Consider the following 20,165-nt stretch of genomic DNA (forward strand, 5'->3'; position numbering starts at 1 on the left):
AAAGAAAAACGAGCTGGAGTAGCTATTCTTATATCTGACAAAGTAGACTTTAAACTAAAGAGCAATAACTGCTTTCATGAATACTCAAGAATGAATAAAACCCACAAGTAGAGCAGATATGCAAATGAGAAAGAGAAAGAAGCTATGTCATCACTACAAGAAAATACTAAACAGCAAAGACAAAAGGGAAAGAAAGGAACAAAGAATATATAAAACAACTATAAAAAACTAATAAAATGGCAGGAGTAAGGCAATAAGTTTCAACAAAAACCCTGATTGTAAATGGATTAAGTTCCCTACTTAAAAGATATAGACTGGCTGAGTGGATTAAAAAACCAGACCCAACTACATGCCACCTGCAAGAAACTCACTTCACCAGTAAAGACACACATAGACTGATAGTGAAGGGATGGAAAACATATTCTGTGCAAAGGGAAACCAAAAGCAAGCAGGAGTTGCTGTGCTTATGTTGAATAATATTGACATTAAATCAGGAACTATAAACAGAGACGAAGAAGGGCATTATATAATGATAAAGGGATCAATTGAGCAAGAAGATACAACAATCATAAATATATATGTACCCCAAATCAGAGCACTCAGATATATAAAGGAAATGTTATTGGATCTAAAGGGAGAGGTAGACCCCAATACATAACAGTAATAGTTGGGGACTTCAACACCCACTCTCAGCATTGGACAGATCATCTAGGTAAAAAATTAGAGAAATATTGGATTTACAGAACATTTCATCCAACAACTGCAGAATATACAGTCTTTTCATCAGCACATAGCTCATTCTTCTGGATAGACCACATGTTAGGTCACAAATCAGGTCTCAACAAATTTAAAAAGATTAAAATCATATGAACTATTTTTTTTTTTTCAGAGCACAGTGGAATAAAACTAGAGATCAAAAATAAGCAAAACTTTGGAAACTGTACAGATGCATGGAAATTAAACAACATGCTCCTGAATGACCAGTGGGTCAAAGAAAAAATAAAGCAGGAAATCAAAAAATTCTTTGAAACAAATGAAAATACAAGTACAACATACTAAAACCTATAGCATACTGCAAAAACAGTAATAAGATAGAAGTTTATTGTAATAAGTACTTACATCAGAAAAGTTGAAAGATCCCAAATAAACACCCTAACATTACACCTTAAGGAACTAGAAAAGCAAGAACAATACAAACCCAAAATTAGTAGATGGAAAGAAGTAGTAAATATCATCCCAGACTGGCTAGCTCTTTCCTCCCCCACCCCCTAAAAAAGAAAGAAAAGAAATAATAAAGATCAGTGCAGAACTAAATGAAAGAGACCCCTCCCAAATAAAAGATTCAAAAGATTGATGAAACAAAAAGTTGGTTTTGAGAAGATAAAATTGACAAACCGTTAGGTAAACTAACCAAGAAAAGATCAAATATAAAAATCAGAAATGAAAAAAGAGACATTACAGTTGATCCCACAGAAATACAAAGAATCATTAGAGACTATTGTGAACAACTGTATGCCAACAAATTTGAAAATCTAGAGAAATATATAAATTTCTGGACACATACAACCTACCAAGACTGAACCAAGAAGAAATAGAACAACCTGAACAAAACTGAACAGACCAATCATGAGCAACAAGATTGAATAAGTAACCAACAGTTCCCCAACTAAGAAAACTGTTCAGTTCTTCTCAAACTATTCCAAAAAAATTGAACAGAGGGTATCCTCCTAAACTCATTCAATGAGGTTAGCATCACCCTGATACCAATCCCAGACAAAGACACAACAAAAAAGAAAACTAAAGGCCAATATCCTTGATGAACTTAGATGCAAAAATTCTCAACAAAGTACTAGCAAACAGAATCCAAATGCACATCAGAAAGATCAAGTGGGATTCATCCAGGGGTGCAAGGATGGTTCAACATACTCAAATCAATGATTGTGATACACCACATCAACAAATAGGAAGACAAAATCCATATGTTCATCACAGTAGATGCAGAAAAAGCATTTGATAAAATTCAACATCCCTTTACGATAAAAACTTTTAACAAATTAGGTATGGAAGGAAAATCTCTTAACACAATAAAAACCATATATGACACACCCACAGCTAACATCATCCTGAATGGGGAAAAGTGGAAAGCTTTTCCTCTAAGAACAAGACAAGGATGCCCACTCTCACCACTCCTATTTAACACAGTACTGGGGGTCAGCCCGTCGCTCACTTGGGAGAATGTGGTGCTGATAACACCAAGGCCACAGGTTCAGATCCCATATAGGGATGGCCAGTTAGCTCACTGGGTGAGCATGGTGCTGGCAACACCAAGTCAAGGGTTAAGATTCCCTTACCGGTCATCTTTAAAACAAACAAACAAACAAAACCCCACAGTACTGGAAGTTCTAGCCAGAGCAATTAGGCAAGAAAAGGGAATAAAGGGCATACAAATTGGAAAGAGGAAGTCAAATTGTCCCTGTTTGCAGGTGACAGATCTTATGTATAGAAAAGACTCCACCAAAAAACTCTTAGAACTGATAAACAAATTCAGTAAAGTTGCAGGATATAAAGTCAATATGCTAAAGTTAGTAGCATTTCTATACATCAACAATGAGTTAGCAGAAAAAGAAATCAAGAAAGCATCCCATTATAATAGCTACCCCAAAACTAAAATACTCAGGAATAAATCTAACCAAAGAGGTGAAAGATCTCTACAATGGAAACTACAAAACACTGATGAAAGAAATTAAAGAGGAACCAAAAAAATAGAAAGCTATTCCATGCCCATTGATTGGTAGAATTAATGTTGTGCAAATGTCCATACTACCCAAAGTCATCTACAGATTAAATGCAATCCCTATCAAAATACCAACAGCATTCTTCACAGGAAAAAAAAAATAGTCCTGACATATGGAACAACAAAAGACCTCAAATAGCCAAAGTATCCTGAGCAAAAAGAGTAAAGAAGGAGACTGTCTGACTTTGAAGTATACTATAAAATTATAGTAACCAAAACAGCATGGTATTGACATAAAAATAGACACTGGGACCAATGAAACTGAATAGAAAACTCAGACATAAACCCACATATTTACAGCCAACTGATCTTTGACAAAGGCACTAAAAACATAAATTGGGGAAAGGACAGTCTCTTCCATGAATGGTGTTGGGAAAACTGGATATGCATGTGTAGAAGAATGAAACTAGACCCCTGTCTCTCACCATATCCAAAATCAACTCAAAATGGATTAAAGACTTAAATGTAAGACGTGAAACTATAAAATTTCTAGAAGAAAACACGGGTAAAGCTCCAGGACATAGGACTAGGCAAACATTTTATGAATAAGACCTCAAAAGCACGGGCAACAAAAGCAAAATAAATAGTATTTGTTCAATCTAAAAAGCTTCTGCACAGCAAAAGAAACAATCAGTAGAGTGTAGATACAACCTATAGATTGGGAGAAAATATTCATAAACTACACATCTGACAAGGAGCTAATATCCAGGATATATAAGGAACTCAACAACTCAGTAGTAAAAAGAAAAAACAATCCAATTAAAAAATGGTCAAGGGAGCTGGATAGACATTTCTCAGATGAAGATGTATGAATGGCAAACAGGTATATATGAAAAAATGTTCAACATCACTGTCAGGGAAATGCAAATCAAAAGTATGTTGAAATCTCTCTCCCCAGTTAGACTGGCTTTTATCAAAAAGACAGAAAATAACAAATGCTGGCAAGCATACAGAGAAAGGGGAACCCTTATACAATGTTGGTGGGACTGTAAATTAGTACAGCCATTATGGAAAAGTGTGTGGAGATTTCTCAAACAACTACAGATAGAATTACCATATGACCCAGCAATCCCACTACTGGGTGTATACCCAAAGGAATGGAAATCATCGTATCTAAGGGACATCTGTACTCCCATGTTTATCGCAGCTCTGTTTACAATAGCAAAGATATGGAACCAACTTAAATGTCCATTAACAGATTATTGGATAAAGAAAATGTGGTACGTATACACAATGGAATACTACTCAGCTGTAAAAAAGGATGGAATTCTGCCATTTGTAGCAACATGGATGAGCTTGGAGAAAATTTAAATGAAGTAAGCCAGGCACAGAAGAAATACTGCATGTTCTCACTCATGTGGGGGAGCTAAAAAAGAGAACAAAAGAAGCCCCAAATAAATAATAATAATAAATTGAACTGTTAAACGGAGAGAGAAGAACTGTGGCTACTAGAAATGGGAGGGGTGAGGGGGGATACTGAGAGGCTGATTAATGGACAGGAAATTACAGCTAGTTAGGAAAAATAAGCCCTAATTGTGTATAATCGACCCAGGAATCTATAGTTAACAATGATTTACTGCATCTTACCCAACGACTAGAAGAGAAATCAAATGTGCACATCACAAAGAAATGTTTAAGTTTTGCAATGGTGAATAGGCTAATTACGCTGAGTAGAGTATCACACATTATATAGTTGTGTTGAAATATAATTCTGTACCCCATAGATACATACAATCAATGTTTCACTCTGAATAGCTAGTCAAGATTATTTGAATGTTACTAATACAAAGAGGTGACAAATGTTTGAGGTGATAAATATACTAAGCACCCTGATGTGATCATTGCACACAGTATGAATGTACCCAAATATCATATTGTACTCCATAAGTATATACAATTATCACAGGTCAACTAAGAGAAATTGGGGGAAAAAAAGAAATTGAGAATAGTGGTTACCTGAGGCAGGGAAATGGCGGGGAAAGGAGAGAATGGGAAAAGTTGGTGGACTGGTACAAAGCTACAGGGTCAGAATTAGATAGGAAGAATAAGTTCTGGTGCACTAGGGTGACAATAGCTAATAATATTGTATTACATATTTTAAGATAGCCAGAAAAGAGGATCTTGAACGTTATAACCACAAAGAAATGATAAATGTTTAGGGATAGATATGGTAACTATTCTGATTAGGTCATTATGCAAAATATGTGTGTATTGAAACAACAAACTGTACCCCACAAACATTTACAATGAACAAAGTAAAATTTAAAAAACCGATATACTTCAATAAATTTTTAAAAATTCTATCAAATTAATAAAATGTATGTTACTATATAAAAAAAATTGTGAAATGTCGAATGTTTTGAGAAGTACTGGTTGCCATGAGAGCATGTATTTTGGGGACCTGTCCTAGTTTAAGTGGTCAGTGAAATTTCTTTCAAGAAAATCATTTTTAGCTGAAATCCGAAGGATGAGTAGGAATTTATGAAGTGGCAGCAGAAAATGTTCCAGGCATCAGGAACAGAAAACAACTAACTCTCAGTCACATTGGACTTCTTTCAGTTATAGTCATGCACCCCATAACTTTTCACTCAACCACAGACCACATATACGATGGTGGTCCCATAAGATTATAATGAGTATACCACATAGCCTAGGTGTGTATTAGACTATACCGTCCAGGTTTGAGTAAGCACACTGTGATATTCACACAATGACAAAATCACCTAACAACGTATTTCTCAGAATGTATCCCCATCTTTAAGCAACACATGACTGTATTTGAATATACCTTGCTTCTTCTCACCTTAGTAGGTGTAAGACACAAGTTATCTTTCCTAAATCTCACCCAAACAGATTTGTTACTGCAGCCCCCTCTTCTCCCCACTTCACTGGATTAGAAAAGGTATCATTGATTTCCTTTGAAATGGACCTTAGATTTGCTCTTTCTTTTTTTCATTCCCACAGCCATAGAAATTCAAGAAGGCATTATCAGTTCACAACTGGATACTATGTTAGTAACTGGAGTCCTTTCTTCAGCTTTTTCCTTCAACACTTTCTTGCCCCACTCTCTCCAGTGTAGCCAGTATAGACTGCTCTTTCTAAAACCCAGCTTTTATCATCTTATTCTCTGGCTGAAAAACCTAGAGTAGATGCCCGATGCGCAAAATCCAGATTCTCCTTTGGATATTTCATTATCAGTCCTCAGAGCGTCTCTATTTAGTTTTTTTCTCAACACACACCTTTTGGGACAAGCAGATATTCTTCCTGTTCCCGCTGTAAACCATGCTCATTTCTGCTTTTTTCCCCTCTGTTCTCTATTTAGCCTTTGCTACCATCTCCAGGAAATATTTTCAACTACTGTAGCCCCCAGTGATCTCTTCCTGTCTGAACTTTGTTTGCTCTTGGATTAACACTTACTTTCTGTATTTCATATATGCTCATGTCATTTCCTGACCTAAATTAGAAGTTCAAGAGCAGGGATATGTCTTACAGCAATTTTATGTATTCTAGTTTAGGATTCACCAAATAGGTAATTAATAAATGCTTTGATGATGTTCAGAAGATTCATTTTGATATCATTTAGTGGATGTTGCTAATTCATTGCTAATCAGGGACTGTGAGTGGTTAATGTTGTAACCCTTCTGTCCTGTGTATTGAGTTTAGCTTGAATAGACCCCAATCTAGGTTGAAACAAGAATAATTCATTTTAATGGACCCTAATGCTTCGGGATTCTTTTCTACCAGTTAAATTCTCAAATTCCACAGAGCTGGTCAAGGATTCTTTCTACTATTCCTGCTGTTCATGTGGTCCTTTTATAAGTTTTATACATATGAGTCATCTCATTTAATCCTGATTATAACTCTTCAAGGTAAGTGGTGTTACCTTCATTTTACAGAAGACAAAATTGAGGTATAAAAAACTTAAATGAGAATAGGTCACTCAGCTAGTTTGTGGTAGAGCCCTGACCTGAATCTAGGCCTGCTGATTTAAAACTCCTTTTCTAATAGCCCTATTTTTTCTCTAATGAAGAACCTGCCCTTGACCATACCTCGCCATTTTCTGCTGGAGGCCTTTGTACTTGTGTTTTAGTTCAGCAGCTGCTTCCTGGAAAGGATGAAAAAGAGTTTACATTTTTTTAGTAGATTAATATCTCAATTAATGTGATTTTGCCTAGGTATCTTTCTGAGACCTTTACTTTAAATGAAATTTGCTTATGAATGGTGTGATGGGTAAAGCCTAAGCTGACTAGTGTAATTAGGTATTAATTAGTTACCACCCACATCTCTGGCAGACCATGTACCTAACAACAAATCTAGATAACCAGACCTGTAGTGTGCCTGGCCAGAAAAAGCCAAGCTGAGATCAAGTGTTGAAATGTCATACTGAGGGCTCCCTCATCGAAGGAGGCCTAAGCCTGAGACCACAAGAGTCTCTGCTTCTTGCTGTTCTGTTTGATTATACAGTGTGGCACTTGTAAACCTTTTTAAAAACTTGTTTCATGTTCTTATAGCCCTTGGGAGCTACAGAGTGGGTGTTTAGACCAAAAAGGCTACTTCCTGAAGTGTTTATGCAAAGGATCATTTTTAGAGAGATATGTGGAATGGAATTGAGCCTGACGTCAATTCTCAGTGTGCTCTCTCCCCTAGAGAAATAGCCCATATGTAGAGACAGATGTGAGACTGCAGTCTTTTTTACATGTAAATAATGCTGGGAGAGACTGAGAACATTGCTGTGAGGGAGAAGTTGGGGAAGAACAGAATTTACTGTAAGCCAGAGATGACCAAGTTGTTCTTATATGCACTTTTTAAAAACCTTCAGTTATGTATAACCCGTAAGCCTAAAATATGTACAGTAAATTAGTAATAATAATAATAATAGAGCAAGTACCTTTGTAACCATCACCCAGGTCAAATAATAGAACATTGCCAGCACTGAAAACTCCCCCAGTAATACCTTTCGATAACTGCACACACTCCCCTTTGGAGGGATTCTCCTGATTTTTTTATGGTAATAATTTCCTTGCTTTTTTCTGTAGATTTACCACTTTAACATGCATCCCTAACCAATTTTAGATTAGTTTTACCTGAATCATATTGCATTTATTCTTTAGTGTGTTGATCCTTTCATTCTACATTTAGTTTGTAATAATCACATGTTATTGCATGTAGCTGTAGATTGTTCTCTTTTATTTGTGTATAGTATTTCATTGCATGACTGTACCACAGTTTACTTACTATTTTATTGTCGATGGATGTGTGGTTGTTTCCAGTCTGGGCCAACTATAAGTAATATTACTTTGAATATTCTTGAACTTGTCTTTTAGTGCAGACATTTCTGTTGGATATACATTAAGTTGAACCATATGAAATCACCATTTTTTGGATCAAACATCAAATATTAATGATTTCATATGGTTCGATTTAATACCTTGGAGTAGAATTGTTGGATCATAGGAAGTATATATGTTCAATTTTAGTAGATTCTACCAAATAGTTTTTTAAAGATCTTATACCAACTTAATCTCCTGCCAAAAATGCATAATAGTTGCTCCACATTCTGGCCAACACTTGGCATTGTAATTTTTCATTGTGGTTTTAATTTTCATTTCTTGATTATTAATGAGGTTGAGCACTTTTTCACTTGTTTTGGCCATTTAGATTTCTTCTTGTGAAGTATCTGTTCAAGTGGTTTGTCTTCGTCTTGTTGATTAACAGGAGTTCTTTATATATTCCAGGTATGAATCCTTGATGGTTAAATGTATTACATATCTTCTTCCATTCTGTGGCTCCTCTTTTCACTCTCTTTATCATGTCTTTTGATGAAGGGATTTTCTCAATTTTATTTATTTATTTTTATTTTTTTATTTTTTTAAAAGATGACTGGTAAGGAGATCTTAACCCTTGACTTGGTGTTGTCAGCACCATGCTCTCCCAAGTGAGCTAACTGGCCATCCCTATATAGGGATCTGAACCTGTGGCCTTGGCATTATCAGCACCACACTCTCCCAAGTGAACCATGGGCTGGCCCTATTTTCTCAATTTTAATGTAGTCAAGTTTATCTTTTTTTTTCTTTTTCTTTTCTTTTTTTTTTTTTTTTTTACAGTTAATGCTTTTTGTGTCTTTTGTAAAAAATCTTTTACCCCAAGATCTTGAAGATATTTTTCTACATTACTTTCTAAGAGCTTTATTGTTTTGCTTTTCTTTTATGTCTGTTATTCATCTGAAGTTGTTTTGCATATGTGGAGTAAGGTTGAAGATCAATTTCATTTTTCCCCCAGTGGATATCCTGTTGTCCCAGCACCAGTTATTGAAGAGACCATCCTCTCCCCACTGCTTCATGGTGTCACTTCTGTCATAAATTAGGGTCCCTATGTGCCTGCATCTGTTCTAGGCTCTCTATTCTGTTTCATTTGTCTTTTGATCTGTTTATTCCTGCACTAATACCTCCCTGTCTTAATTACTATAGCTTTATAGTACGTAAGCCTCTCACCTTGTTCTTCTATTTTAAGAGTGCCTTAGCTATTCTTAGCTATATTTACATATACATTTTAGAATTAACTTTCCAAGTTGCACAAAAGTCTGTTGGGATTTTGATTGAGATTGTATTTAATCTGTCATTCAATTTGTTTAGAATCAAAATCTTTATAATAGAGAGTTTTTCATCTAGGAATAAGGTACATCACTCTAATAAGGTCTACTTTATTGTTTATCAGAAATTTTTTTGAGATAAAATTCACCGTTTCAATGATCTTTTTTTTTTTTGTCTTTTTTCATGACCGGTAACGGGATCGCAACCCTCAGTGTCGCGCCCGTACCGCGACCGGCAACGGGATCGCAACCCTCGGTGTCACACCCGCACCGCGCTCAACCAGTGAGCAGACCGGTCTCTATATGGGATCTGAACCCTCGGCAGGAGCGCCGCCGCACTCCCAAGCGCCGCACTCTACCGAGTGCACCACCAGGCCGGCCCTATGATCTTTTTATTGAGATAAAATTACATAACATAAAATTTACCACTTTATTAAGTCCATGTATGGTTAAAAAATAGAAAAAAAATTACCATTTTAACCATTTTAAGTGTACAATTCAGTGGCTTTTAGAACATTTATAATGTTGTGCAACTATCACCAATATCTAATTTTAGAACATTTTTACCACCCCTACCCCTCCAAAAAATATCCATAACCATTAAGCCATCACTCCCCCAGTCTCTAGAAACCTCTGCTTTCTGTCTTGGAGGATTTGCCTATTCTGGACATGTTATATAAATGGAATCATACAGTATGTAGCCTTTGGTGTCTGGCTTCTTTCACTTAGTATAATGCTTTTAAGGTTCATCCACAGTGTAGTATGTATCAGAACTTCATTCCTTTTTATGGATGAATACTGTAGTTGGATATGCTGCATTTTAATTATATAGATATGCCATATTATAAATTCACCAGTTGGACATTTGTCAGTAAAGTTCTATATTTTTTATAGAGGACTCTGCCATCTTTTATTAGACTTATTCCAAGGCAAATATTTTCAAATCCTTGTAAATTATATTTTTATAAAATTTTGTATGCTGCTATTATATAGGAATATTTGGCATTGATTTTTACATCCTATGAGTCTAAAATAATGCTCTGGTGTATCCATGTTGTGAGCAAGTGGATGAGTCTAGTTTTGCTAATACTGTGTATTTTTTGAAATCTTTTTCACTCCTGCAGGTCTGATATCTCAGTTTTACTGAACTTTCACTACAGTGACAGTTCCAATGTCTCTGTCAATTCTGTTGAATTTTTGAAGGAGACAATATGCATGATATCTCTGTACTACCTGTGAGGTATAGTCCAGTCTCCTGTGATGTGTAGTCTAATTTCCCGTGACTCTGTCCGAAAAGTCTGGGCTTCCTCTCACCATCAGCATCTGTATTTAGTCATGCCCTTTCAGTCTCTGGAATAGGAGGTGTTAGACTGGAAGGGCACACTAGTGAACAGAAGAAGATAGGTCTCCCAGAAATAGATTGTGGACTCATGGTGGCTTCAGAAGTGTCTGTGGGGCTAGAGAGACTTAAGAACCCAAACTAGAGTCGGACCACACAAAGCTTACAAATATGTTTGGCTGAGTAAGCAAATGCCCTGCCCCCAGGAGCCTAAATAATACCCTAACACTCTTAATCTGAGTGGAGAGTGCACAGGTAACATTGTCTGAAGATTCTGAAACCCTGTAGGAATTCTTAGGATTGCAATTGATATTCCCTACCCTGAAGGGACCTATGCAATTACTGATGATTAGTTGGCCTTTTTCCATTTCAGATCGACATCAGTAAATGCCATTATTTAGTGGATTTGGACACCATGAGAGAAACACCCCGGGAGCCGAAATATTCATCTAATAGAGAAGAATGGATCAGCTTGGCCTACAGACCATTCCTTGATGCTTCTAGGTATGTGGCTTTAATCCTAAGAGATGTACTAGGAGTAGTAAGCATGAAAATTGGATTCTAGGTCTAAAAAACTTCCAGTACTGGGCTGACTGTAGTAGCCATCACTTACTTTTTATTTGGACCCAAAACATCTGTTTTTGTCCAGTTTCCTGAGAAATCTAAAAGAGTGCTCTCTTTTTCAAGGCACCAGATGCAAAGTGTATTCTGGTAATATCCAATTGAAAGGATCTAAGTAAAACAGATGTACCGAAGAAAACTCAAATAACTGTTTGACATTGATTATTTTGGCAACCAACTTCAGCTATCTTAACTGAGACTATTCTGACACTGTTAGGAAGATTGCCTATGTCCTTTGAGGAGCTAGAAGTTTATATCCATTATTTTCAGACTCAAGGCTCAGCCAGGGTTGGGCCAGGCCTTATTAGATCTTTTTTTTTTTTTTTTAAATTTTTATTGAATCAAAATTGATTATACATATTTTTGGGGTTCAACATTGAGATATGTTGATCAAATCAATATTACTAGCATATATATTGTTACAAATTGTAATTATTCTTTATGCCCCTTGTCCCATCTCTCCCCCTCCCCCTCCCCCCTCTAATTACCCTAGATTTCTTCTCTCCTTCTGAAAGAATAATGGTTACTCTGTTGATTTGTTGCCTAGATGATCTGTCCAATGCTGAGAGGTGTGGTCAGGTCCCCCAATATTATCACAGAGCAAATGCTTCTTCTGTCACTCTGAAATGGGCTTTGTGGAGAGAGACATCCTCTTCTTTTCTTTATCTCTGCTGGTGACTCCTTGTGTCAATGCACTCCAGTGGCTGGTGGACTGTCACATGGTGTTTGTGGCATGTAGCCACTTTTGTGGGCCACCCACATGGAGGTGATGTCTTTGGCATGCTCCTTGGTGCTGGCGGTGTGCCTGGTTGTGGGCAGTGTATGGTCCCCAGATCCATGCCTCAGGTACCTGCGCAGACCCCGAGGTGCTGGCGTGGTGTGCCAGGTTGTGGGAGGGGGGTCCAGTACCCTTCTCCATGCCTCAGTTTCCCGGGCGGGCCCCAAGGCACTGGCGTGGTGTGTCTGGTTGTGGTAGTAGGGTCCAGTCCCCTTCTCCATGCCTTGGGTCCCCAGGCGGGCCCCAAGATGGTGGTGTGGCGTGCCTGGTTGTGGGAGGGGGGGTCTGGTCCTATTCTCCATGCCTCAGGTCGGCGGGTGGGCCCCAAGGCACTGGTGGTTGCCTGGATGAGGGAGTGGGGTCTGGTCCCCGGCTCCATACTTCATGTATGGAGCCCCAAGGTTCTGGTGGTGTGCCTGGGCTAGAACTAATTTTTTGTCCTTTGCTTCTTAAATGGGGCAACTTCCTGTGGGAACCAGTACTTGAGCTGTGTGGTTGAGCTAAATTGCTGCTTTGCTGCTGTTTCCCTAGGGAAGGCTTTTTGTGCAGCTCAGGGTTTAATGGTTGACCTTATAGGTACTTCTGGCTCTCCAGAGATCCAATGCACCTGGGTTGTGTAGAAATTCTGACCTGGGCCTGAGGTTTTTCATCAAGCTGCAATTTGCATTACCAACCACTCTCCTCTGAGTGGTCCTGCGCTGATTGGGGGGCAGATCAGCTGTCCTTGTTTTGTCCCAGTGTTCTCCAGGTGGGCCTGTCTCCCCCACTGCCCGTGCTCCAAACACTTCCCATGGGACGGGCCCTGCACTGGTCCCTTGTGATGATTCACCAGCCTCTGAATGACTCCCCTTTTACAGCTGTTCTGGCTCCTCGCTCCTGCTGGGTCCACGGGAACCCTATTAGTGGTCTTGCTGTCATGGGAGCCACCAAGGCTCTCTTCTCACCTGCCATCTCCAAGTAACTCCATCTGAAGGGCACAGCTGCAGCTTCTGCTGGCTCCTACTCCATGTGTTCAGCAGCTGGAGCCTTAAAGTGGCCACAGCCCGAAATGCTCAGAGCAGTTTTTTCTTTCTCTCATCGTGGTTTCTCCCACCTTTATGAACTCCATAGGTCTCTCCTGCTCTTCCCCTGAGCTCCAGTGGCCCCAGCTTGGCTGATGTTACATTTTTACAGTTGTAAATTGGTTGATTTATGGGAGAGAGTGAGGCTGAGGACCATCTATTCTGCCATCTTGACTGGAACTCCCCTTATTAGATCCTAAATAGAGAAACCAAATAGACCAGGGCTTGGCTGGCTCTTCAGAAAGTTCTCAGAATTAATGATAAGAGGGGATCAGGACATTCAGGTGAAGGAGTAATGAGAAGGCAAGTTGGAGGAATCAAGGTATCTATGGACAGAGGTCCAGGTAAACAGACAGTTGGAGGTGAGGAGGTCCAGTGAGGCCTGCTGTGCAGCTCTCAAGATCCAAGAGGTCTGGAAGAAAGCAAACAGTAGAGGACCAGGTCCTGAGAGGCAGGTCTAGGGCTCAGAAACAGGGACTGGGCCCAGGACAGGACTCCAGAAAGACTAAATGAGCACAGGTGCTGAGTTTAAGTCTGAGGAACCAGAATATAGGACAGGATAGCAAGACAGGAAATGAAATATAAAGAGAAAGACAAGGGTCCCTAATTACTAGAACGGAGGTATAAGACTGGTTCATCATGAGTATATAAGAGTCCAGTTATTCTAAGTAGGTTCACTCAAAGCTGGCCTAGCAGGAAGGCAGAGATACCTGGATGCCAAGTTACTAGACTGGTCTTAAAAGTGAGGCTGGAGCAGAGTTTGGAGAGCTGCATGTGCTGGGCAGGTCACTGTGCATTTAGACTGAATCTCTTCAGTGACTTTATAGGTAATTATAATTGGGAAGGATGAGGAGCTGCTTGGGGAGAGAAGGGCAGTCAGGAGGCATCTGAGTTTTAGAGTGATTCTCAAATATAGGATCTTGAAGAACACTATCATCCTATAAGTCTTTCTGTAGCCTGAAGCTATTCCCTCAAGTATCTGAGACATAATTTCTAGAAGTGCCATTTCTGCATAATGGGAAATCATGCTTTTCAACAAGTATTTTTTGAGAGCCTGGGCATATCAGCAAATAAAACACAGATCCCTTTTCTCATGGAGCTTATTGTTTGGAAGTGGGCAGGGAAGAGATACAATAAACACTATTAGTAAGTAAAGAAGTAAATCATATGGTATATTAGAAGATGATAAATGCTAAGGGAAAAAACTTAGCAGGCAAAAGAGAAGGATTGATAGTCTCACTAGAGCTGAGGGTTATACTTTTAGCTAGGGGTGGTAGAGGTAGTCCTCACTGAAAAGATGATATTTGAACAAAGACTTGAAAGAAGTGAGGGAGTTAGCCCTGCGGATATCTGGGGGAACAGCTAGTGAAAAGGCTTTGGCATAAAGAAGGAGGCTAATGAGGCTGTTGCTGAGCAAGAGTGGAGAATAATAGGCACTGTGAGCAGAGTGCAGTGGGGTGTGAGAGTGTAGGTTAGGAAGAGCTCTGTAGGCTGTTGATGAACTTTGTAGGCTTTTATTCTCAATTAAATAGGGAGCCACTGTAGGGTTTTGAGCAGAGACTTGATATAACTTCCATTTTATTTTTTTTTTAATTTTTTTAATTTTTTTGTCTTTTTTCCGTGTCCGGCAACGGATCGCAACCCTCAGTGTTGCCCCCGTACCGGACCGGGGACCGGCAACGGGATCACAAGCCTCGGTGTTGCTCCCGCGCCTCGCTCAGCCAGTGAGCAGGAGCCGGTCTGTATGTGGGATCCGAACCCTCGGGCGGGAGCGCCGCCACACTTCCCAAGCGGCACACTATCCAGTGCGCCACCGGGCCAGCCCATATAACTTCCATTTTAAAAGGATCATTTTTAGTACTGTGCTAAGGATAAATGGTAGAGAATAAGAATAGAAGCAGGGAGACAAGTTAGGAGACTTTTGCAATAGTCTGGGCAAGAGATGAGGGTGGTTCAGATCAGGGAGAGGCAGTGGAAATAGTGAGATGTGGTTAGATTCAGGATATACAGAAATGCACTGATTTTGAGGTGTGAGAGAAAGAAAGAAAGGAGTCAAAGATGATCCCAAGGATTTTTTTTTTTTTTGTCCTTTTTGAGACCGGCCACACTGCGCTCAGCCAGTGAGCGCACTGGCCATCCCTATATAGGATCTGAACCCGCGGCAGGAGCGCTCCTGCGCTCCCAGCGCCGCACTCTCCCGAGTGCGCCATGGGCTCGGCCCAGATCCCAAGGATTTTGATCTGAAGAAATGGAAAAATTAAATTGCCATCAAGTGAGATGGGAAAGACTATGAGTAGAAGAGGTTTTAGGAGGACACTGAGAGGAGATCAGCTTTGGTTAAATTTGATTTGCCAGTTGCCAAACAGAATTATTGAGTAGGCAGCCTGATGTACAAGTCTAGAATTCCGGTGGAGGTCTGAGCTAGAGATAGACACTTAGGATTGTTGGTGTATTAGTCCGTTTTTGTTGCTTATAACAAAATACCTGCAACTGGGTGATTTATAAAGAAAGGCAAAATTTATTGCTTATAGTTTCTGAGGCAGGGAAGTCCAAAGTCCATATGGTGGTAGTGACAGTGACACAGGGGTCTCACATTGCAAGATGGTGGAAGCAGAGAGAGCAGAGAAAGACTCTCCTCTTCTTTTAAAGCCCTCAGAACCACTCCCATGACCACCATTTTTAATCTATTCACTATGGCACAGTCCTACAATCCAGTCACCTCTTCAAGGCTCCACCTTTCAAAAACCATAATAGGATTTCCCACCCTCTTAATAGTCACAGTGGGGGCTAAGTTTCTAATACATAGAACTTAGGAGACACAGTTCAAGCTCCAGTGAGCTTTGGGGGCATATAATTCAATCCACTATGGTTGGCATTTAAATGCTATTAAGAAATGCGAGACTGGATGAGATGACCAAAAGAGTGAGTGAAGTTAGGGATGAGATGAGGCCAGAGGAACTCCAGTAGGATTTCCCACCCTCTTAATAGTCACAGTGGGGGCTAAGTTTCTAATACATAGAACTTAGGGGACACAGTTCAAGCTCCAGTGAGCTTTGGGGGCATATAATTCAATCCACTGTGGTTGGCATTTAAATGCTATTAAGAAATGCGAGACTGGATGAGATGACCAAAAGAGTGAGTGAAGTTAGGGATGAGATAAGGCCAGAGGAACTCCAGCGATGACCAAAAGAGTGAGTGAAGTTAGGGATGAGATGAGGCCAGAGGAACTCCAGTACTAAAAGACTGGGGAGAAGAGGAGGAACCAGCAGAGGTGATTGAGTAGTAGTGGTCAGTAAGGTAGTAGGAAAACCAGCAGAGGATGGTATCCTGGAAGCTAAGGGAAGAAAATATTTTCAGGAGAGGGAGTGGTCAGAAGCTGTGTCATAATCTGTTGATAAGTAAAATGAAGAGTAACAACTGTCTATTAGATTTGGAGGCTGGTAAAAGCAATTTTGGTGAAGGGGCAGGGGCATAGGGACTTGAGAGATTAGAGGGGTTAAGGTGAGAATAGGAGAAGAATTGAGCATAGCAAATATAAATGTCTTTTGAAGAGTTTTCTATACCGGGAAGCAGAGAATACGGCTGTAGCTGGTGATGGGTGTAATGGAAAATGCTAACTGGAGAAGACTTTTGACCTTTCAAAAAAATTTTTTTTATTGTGGTAACATATGTAGCATAAAATTTTCCATGTTAGCCATTTTAAATATACAATTCAATAATACTAATTACATTTACAATGTTGCATAACCATTACCACTATCTGTTTCCAAAACTTTTTTAAAAATTAAAAAAATTTTTTTTCCACCTGGCTGGTATGGGGATCTGAACCCTTGGCCTTGGTGTTATCAGCACCATGCTCTCCCATGTGAGCTAACTGGCCAGCCTTAAATTTTTAGTGGACTTTATGTTTTAGAGTATTTTTAGATTCACAGCAAAATTAAGCAGAAGGTACAGAGATTTCCCATATACGCTTTGCTGCCATATGTGCATAGCCTCCCCCATTATCAGCACCTGCCACTGGAGTGATACATTCGTTACAGTTGATGAACCTACATTGACACATCACCACCCAAAGTCCATGGTTTATGTTAGGGTTCACTCTTGGTGTTGTACAGTTCTATGGCCTAATGTCATGTGTCTACCATTATAATTTCATGCAGAGTAGTTTCAGTGCTCTAAAAATCCCCTGTGCTCTACCTGTTTTTCCTTCCTCACAGCCCCAGGCAACCACTAATCTTTTTACTGTCTCCATAGTTTTGCCATTTCCAGAATGTCATACAAGGGGTCTTCAAAAAGTTCATGGAAAGATGTACATTATCTTTTAATCCCTTTTTCCACAAACTTTTTGAAGTACCTTCATATAGTTGGAATCATGCAGTGTGTAGGCTTTTCATATTGGATTCTTTCATTTAGCAATATGCATTTAAGCTTCCTCCATGTCTTTTCATAGCTTGATAGCTCATTTCTTTTTAGCTCTGACTAATATTCCCTTGTCTGGATGTACCTTAGTTTTTTTTTTTCCATTCACCTAGTGAAGAACATCTTGGTTGCGTCAAAGTTTTGACAATTGCTGTAGTTCATACTGCTATAACAAATTACCATAGACTGGGTGGCTTAAACAACAAAGAGAGATTTCTCACATTTCTGGATGCAGGAAGTCAAGATCAGGGAACCAGCATAGTCACATTCTGGTGAGGGCCCTCTTCCAGGTTGCAGACAGCCGACTTCTTCTTCACATGATGGAAAGAGGGCAAGCTAGATCTCTGGCCTCTTCTTGTTAGGGCACTAAGCCCATTCTTGAGGGCTCCACCCTCATGACCTAATTACATTCCAAAGGCGCTACCAAATACCATTACTTCGAGGATTAGATTTCAATGTATGAATTTTGAGGGACCACAAACATTCAGTAACAGCAATTATGAATAAAGTTGTAATAAACATTCATGTACAGGTTTTTGTGTGGACATAAGTTTTCAACTCCTCTGGGTAAATACCAAGGAGAGTGATTGCTGGATCATATGGTAAGAGTATGTTTGTTAGAAGTTTAGCCAAACTCTTCCAAAGTGGCTGTACCATTTTTCATTTCTATCAGCAATAAATGAGAGTTCCTGTTGCTCCACATCTTAGTCAGCATTTGGAGTTGTCAGTTTTCTGAATTTTGGCCATTCTAATAGGTGTGTAGTGGTATCTCATTGTTTGAATTTACATTTGTCTAATGACATATAATATGAAACATCTTTTTATATGTTTATTTACCATCTGTGTATCTTCTTTGGAGAGGTGTTTGTTAAACTCTTTGGCCCATTTTTTAATTGAATTGTTCATTTTCTTATTGTTGAATTTTAAGAGTGCTTTGTGTATTTTGGATAATAGTCCTTTATCAGATATATCTTTGCAAGTATTTCCTTCCCAGTGTGTGACTTACATTCTCATTCTCTTGACAATGTCTTTTGCAGAGCAGGGATTTTTTTATTTTAATGAAATCCATCTTATCAATTCTTTTTTTTCACGGGTTGTGTATTTGGTATCTAAAATGTTACTGCCAAACCCAGGGTCATCTAGATTTTCTCCTATGTTATCTTCTAGGAGTTTTATACTTTTGTATTTTACATTTAGGTCTGTGATCCATGTTAATTTTTGTGAAGGGTGTAAAATCTGTCTAGATTCATTTTTTTGCATGAGGTTATCTGGTTGTTCCAGCAACATTTGTTGAAAAGACTGTCTTTTTTCATTGTATTTGCTAGAGATCAATTGACTATATTCATGTGCTCCTTTGCTAGAGATCAATTGAATATATTTATGTGGATCTATTTCTGGGCTGTCTATTTTGTTCCATTGATCTACTTGTCTATTCTTTCACCAGTACCACATCATCTTGATTATTGTAGCTTTATAATAAGTTTTGAAGTTGGGTAGTGTCAATCTTCCACCTTTGTTCTTCTCCCTCAATATTGTGTTGGCTATTTTGGGTCTTTTGTCTCTCCACATAAACTTAAGAATTAGTTTGTCAGTATCCACAAAATAACTTGCTGGGATTTTGATCGGGATTGCATTGAATCTATAGATCAAATTGGAAAGAACTAACATCTTGACAATATTTAGTCATCCTATTCATGAACATGGAATAACTCTTCATTTATAGTTCTTTTATTTTTTTCATTGGAGTTTTATAGTTTTCCTCATATAGATTTTATACATGTTTGTTAGATTTTTACCTAAGTATTTTATTTTTGGGTGCTAATGTAAATGGTATTGTGTTTTTAGTTTCAAATTCCAGTTGTTCATTGCTGGTATATGGGAAAGTGATTGACTTTTGTATATTAACCTGATATCCTGCTACTTTGCTGTAATTGCTAATTAGTTCTAGGGGTTTCTAAAAGTTATCAACCCAAACTGCCCTTTTTTAATATGAGAGAAATAACAGGCATGTTGGTATACTGAAAAGAATGATTTTTTTGTACAGCTAAAAACTGATGATGTAAGAGAAAGGAAAGAATTGCTGGAGCAGTGCCCTTGAGATAGGTAAGAGGAAATACACAAGTAAGTAAATCATTGGTTTTAGGTAGACACACAGATTGTCTATGTACAACATTGTCCAATAGAACTTCCTGCAGTGATGGAAATGTTCTATATCTGCACTGTCCACTATAGTAGACACAAGCCACATGTGGCTATTAAGCATTTGAAATGTGGCTAGTATGTCTGAGGAACTGGATCTTTAATTTTATTTAATCTTAATTAATTTAAATTTAAATAACTACACATAGCTAGTGACCACTGTACTGGACAATGCAGAATAGTAACAGGCAGCACATGGGTGTGATGATGGGAATCTGAATGTTCTCTTCTGATGGCCTCAATTTTCTCAGTGAAGTAGGAAGCGGGATTATCAACTGAGAAAGGAGTATAAGGGATGAGCTGTTGGAGATTTGAAGGGAGAGAAGGTGTGAAATAATTGAGGAAAGTGAGAGGCAAAAGGAGTT

General features: G+C 38.8%; 1 protein-coding gene across 1 annotated transcript in view; it reads left to right on the forward strand.

Annotated features, from left to right (window-relative positions):
• Positions 1–20,165, forward strand: part of ALG9 (ALG9, alpha-1,2-mannosyltransferase) — a 99,855-nt gene that overhangs the window by 62,652 nt on the left and 17,038 nt on the right. Inside the window, 1 exon segment of the mRNA XM_008577614.1 lies at positions 11,096–11,226. Coding sequence (XP_008575836.1) covers positions 11,096–11,226 — 131 coding nt within the window.

This window comes from Galeopterus variegatus, unplaced genomic scaffold, assembly GCF_000696425.1.
Source record: "Galeopterus variegatus unplaced genomic scaffold, G_variegatus-3.0.2 Scaffold1551, whole genome shotgun sequence".
NCBI classification, from domain to species: Eukaryota; Metazoa; Chordata; class Mammalia; order Dermoptera; family Cynocephalidae; genus Galeopterus; species Galeopterus variegatus.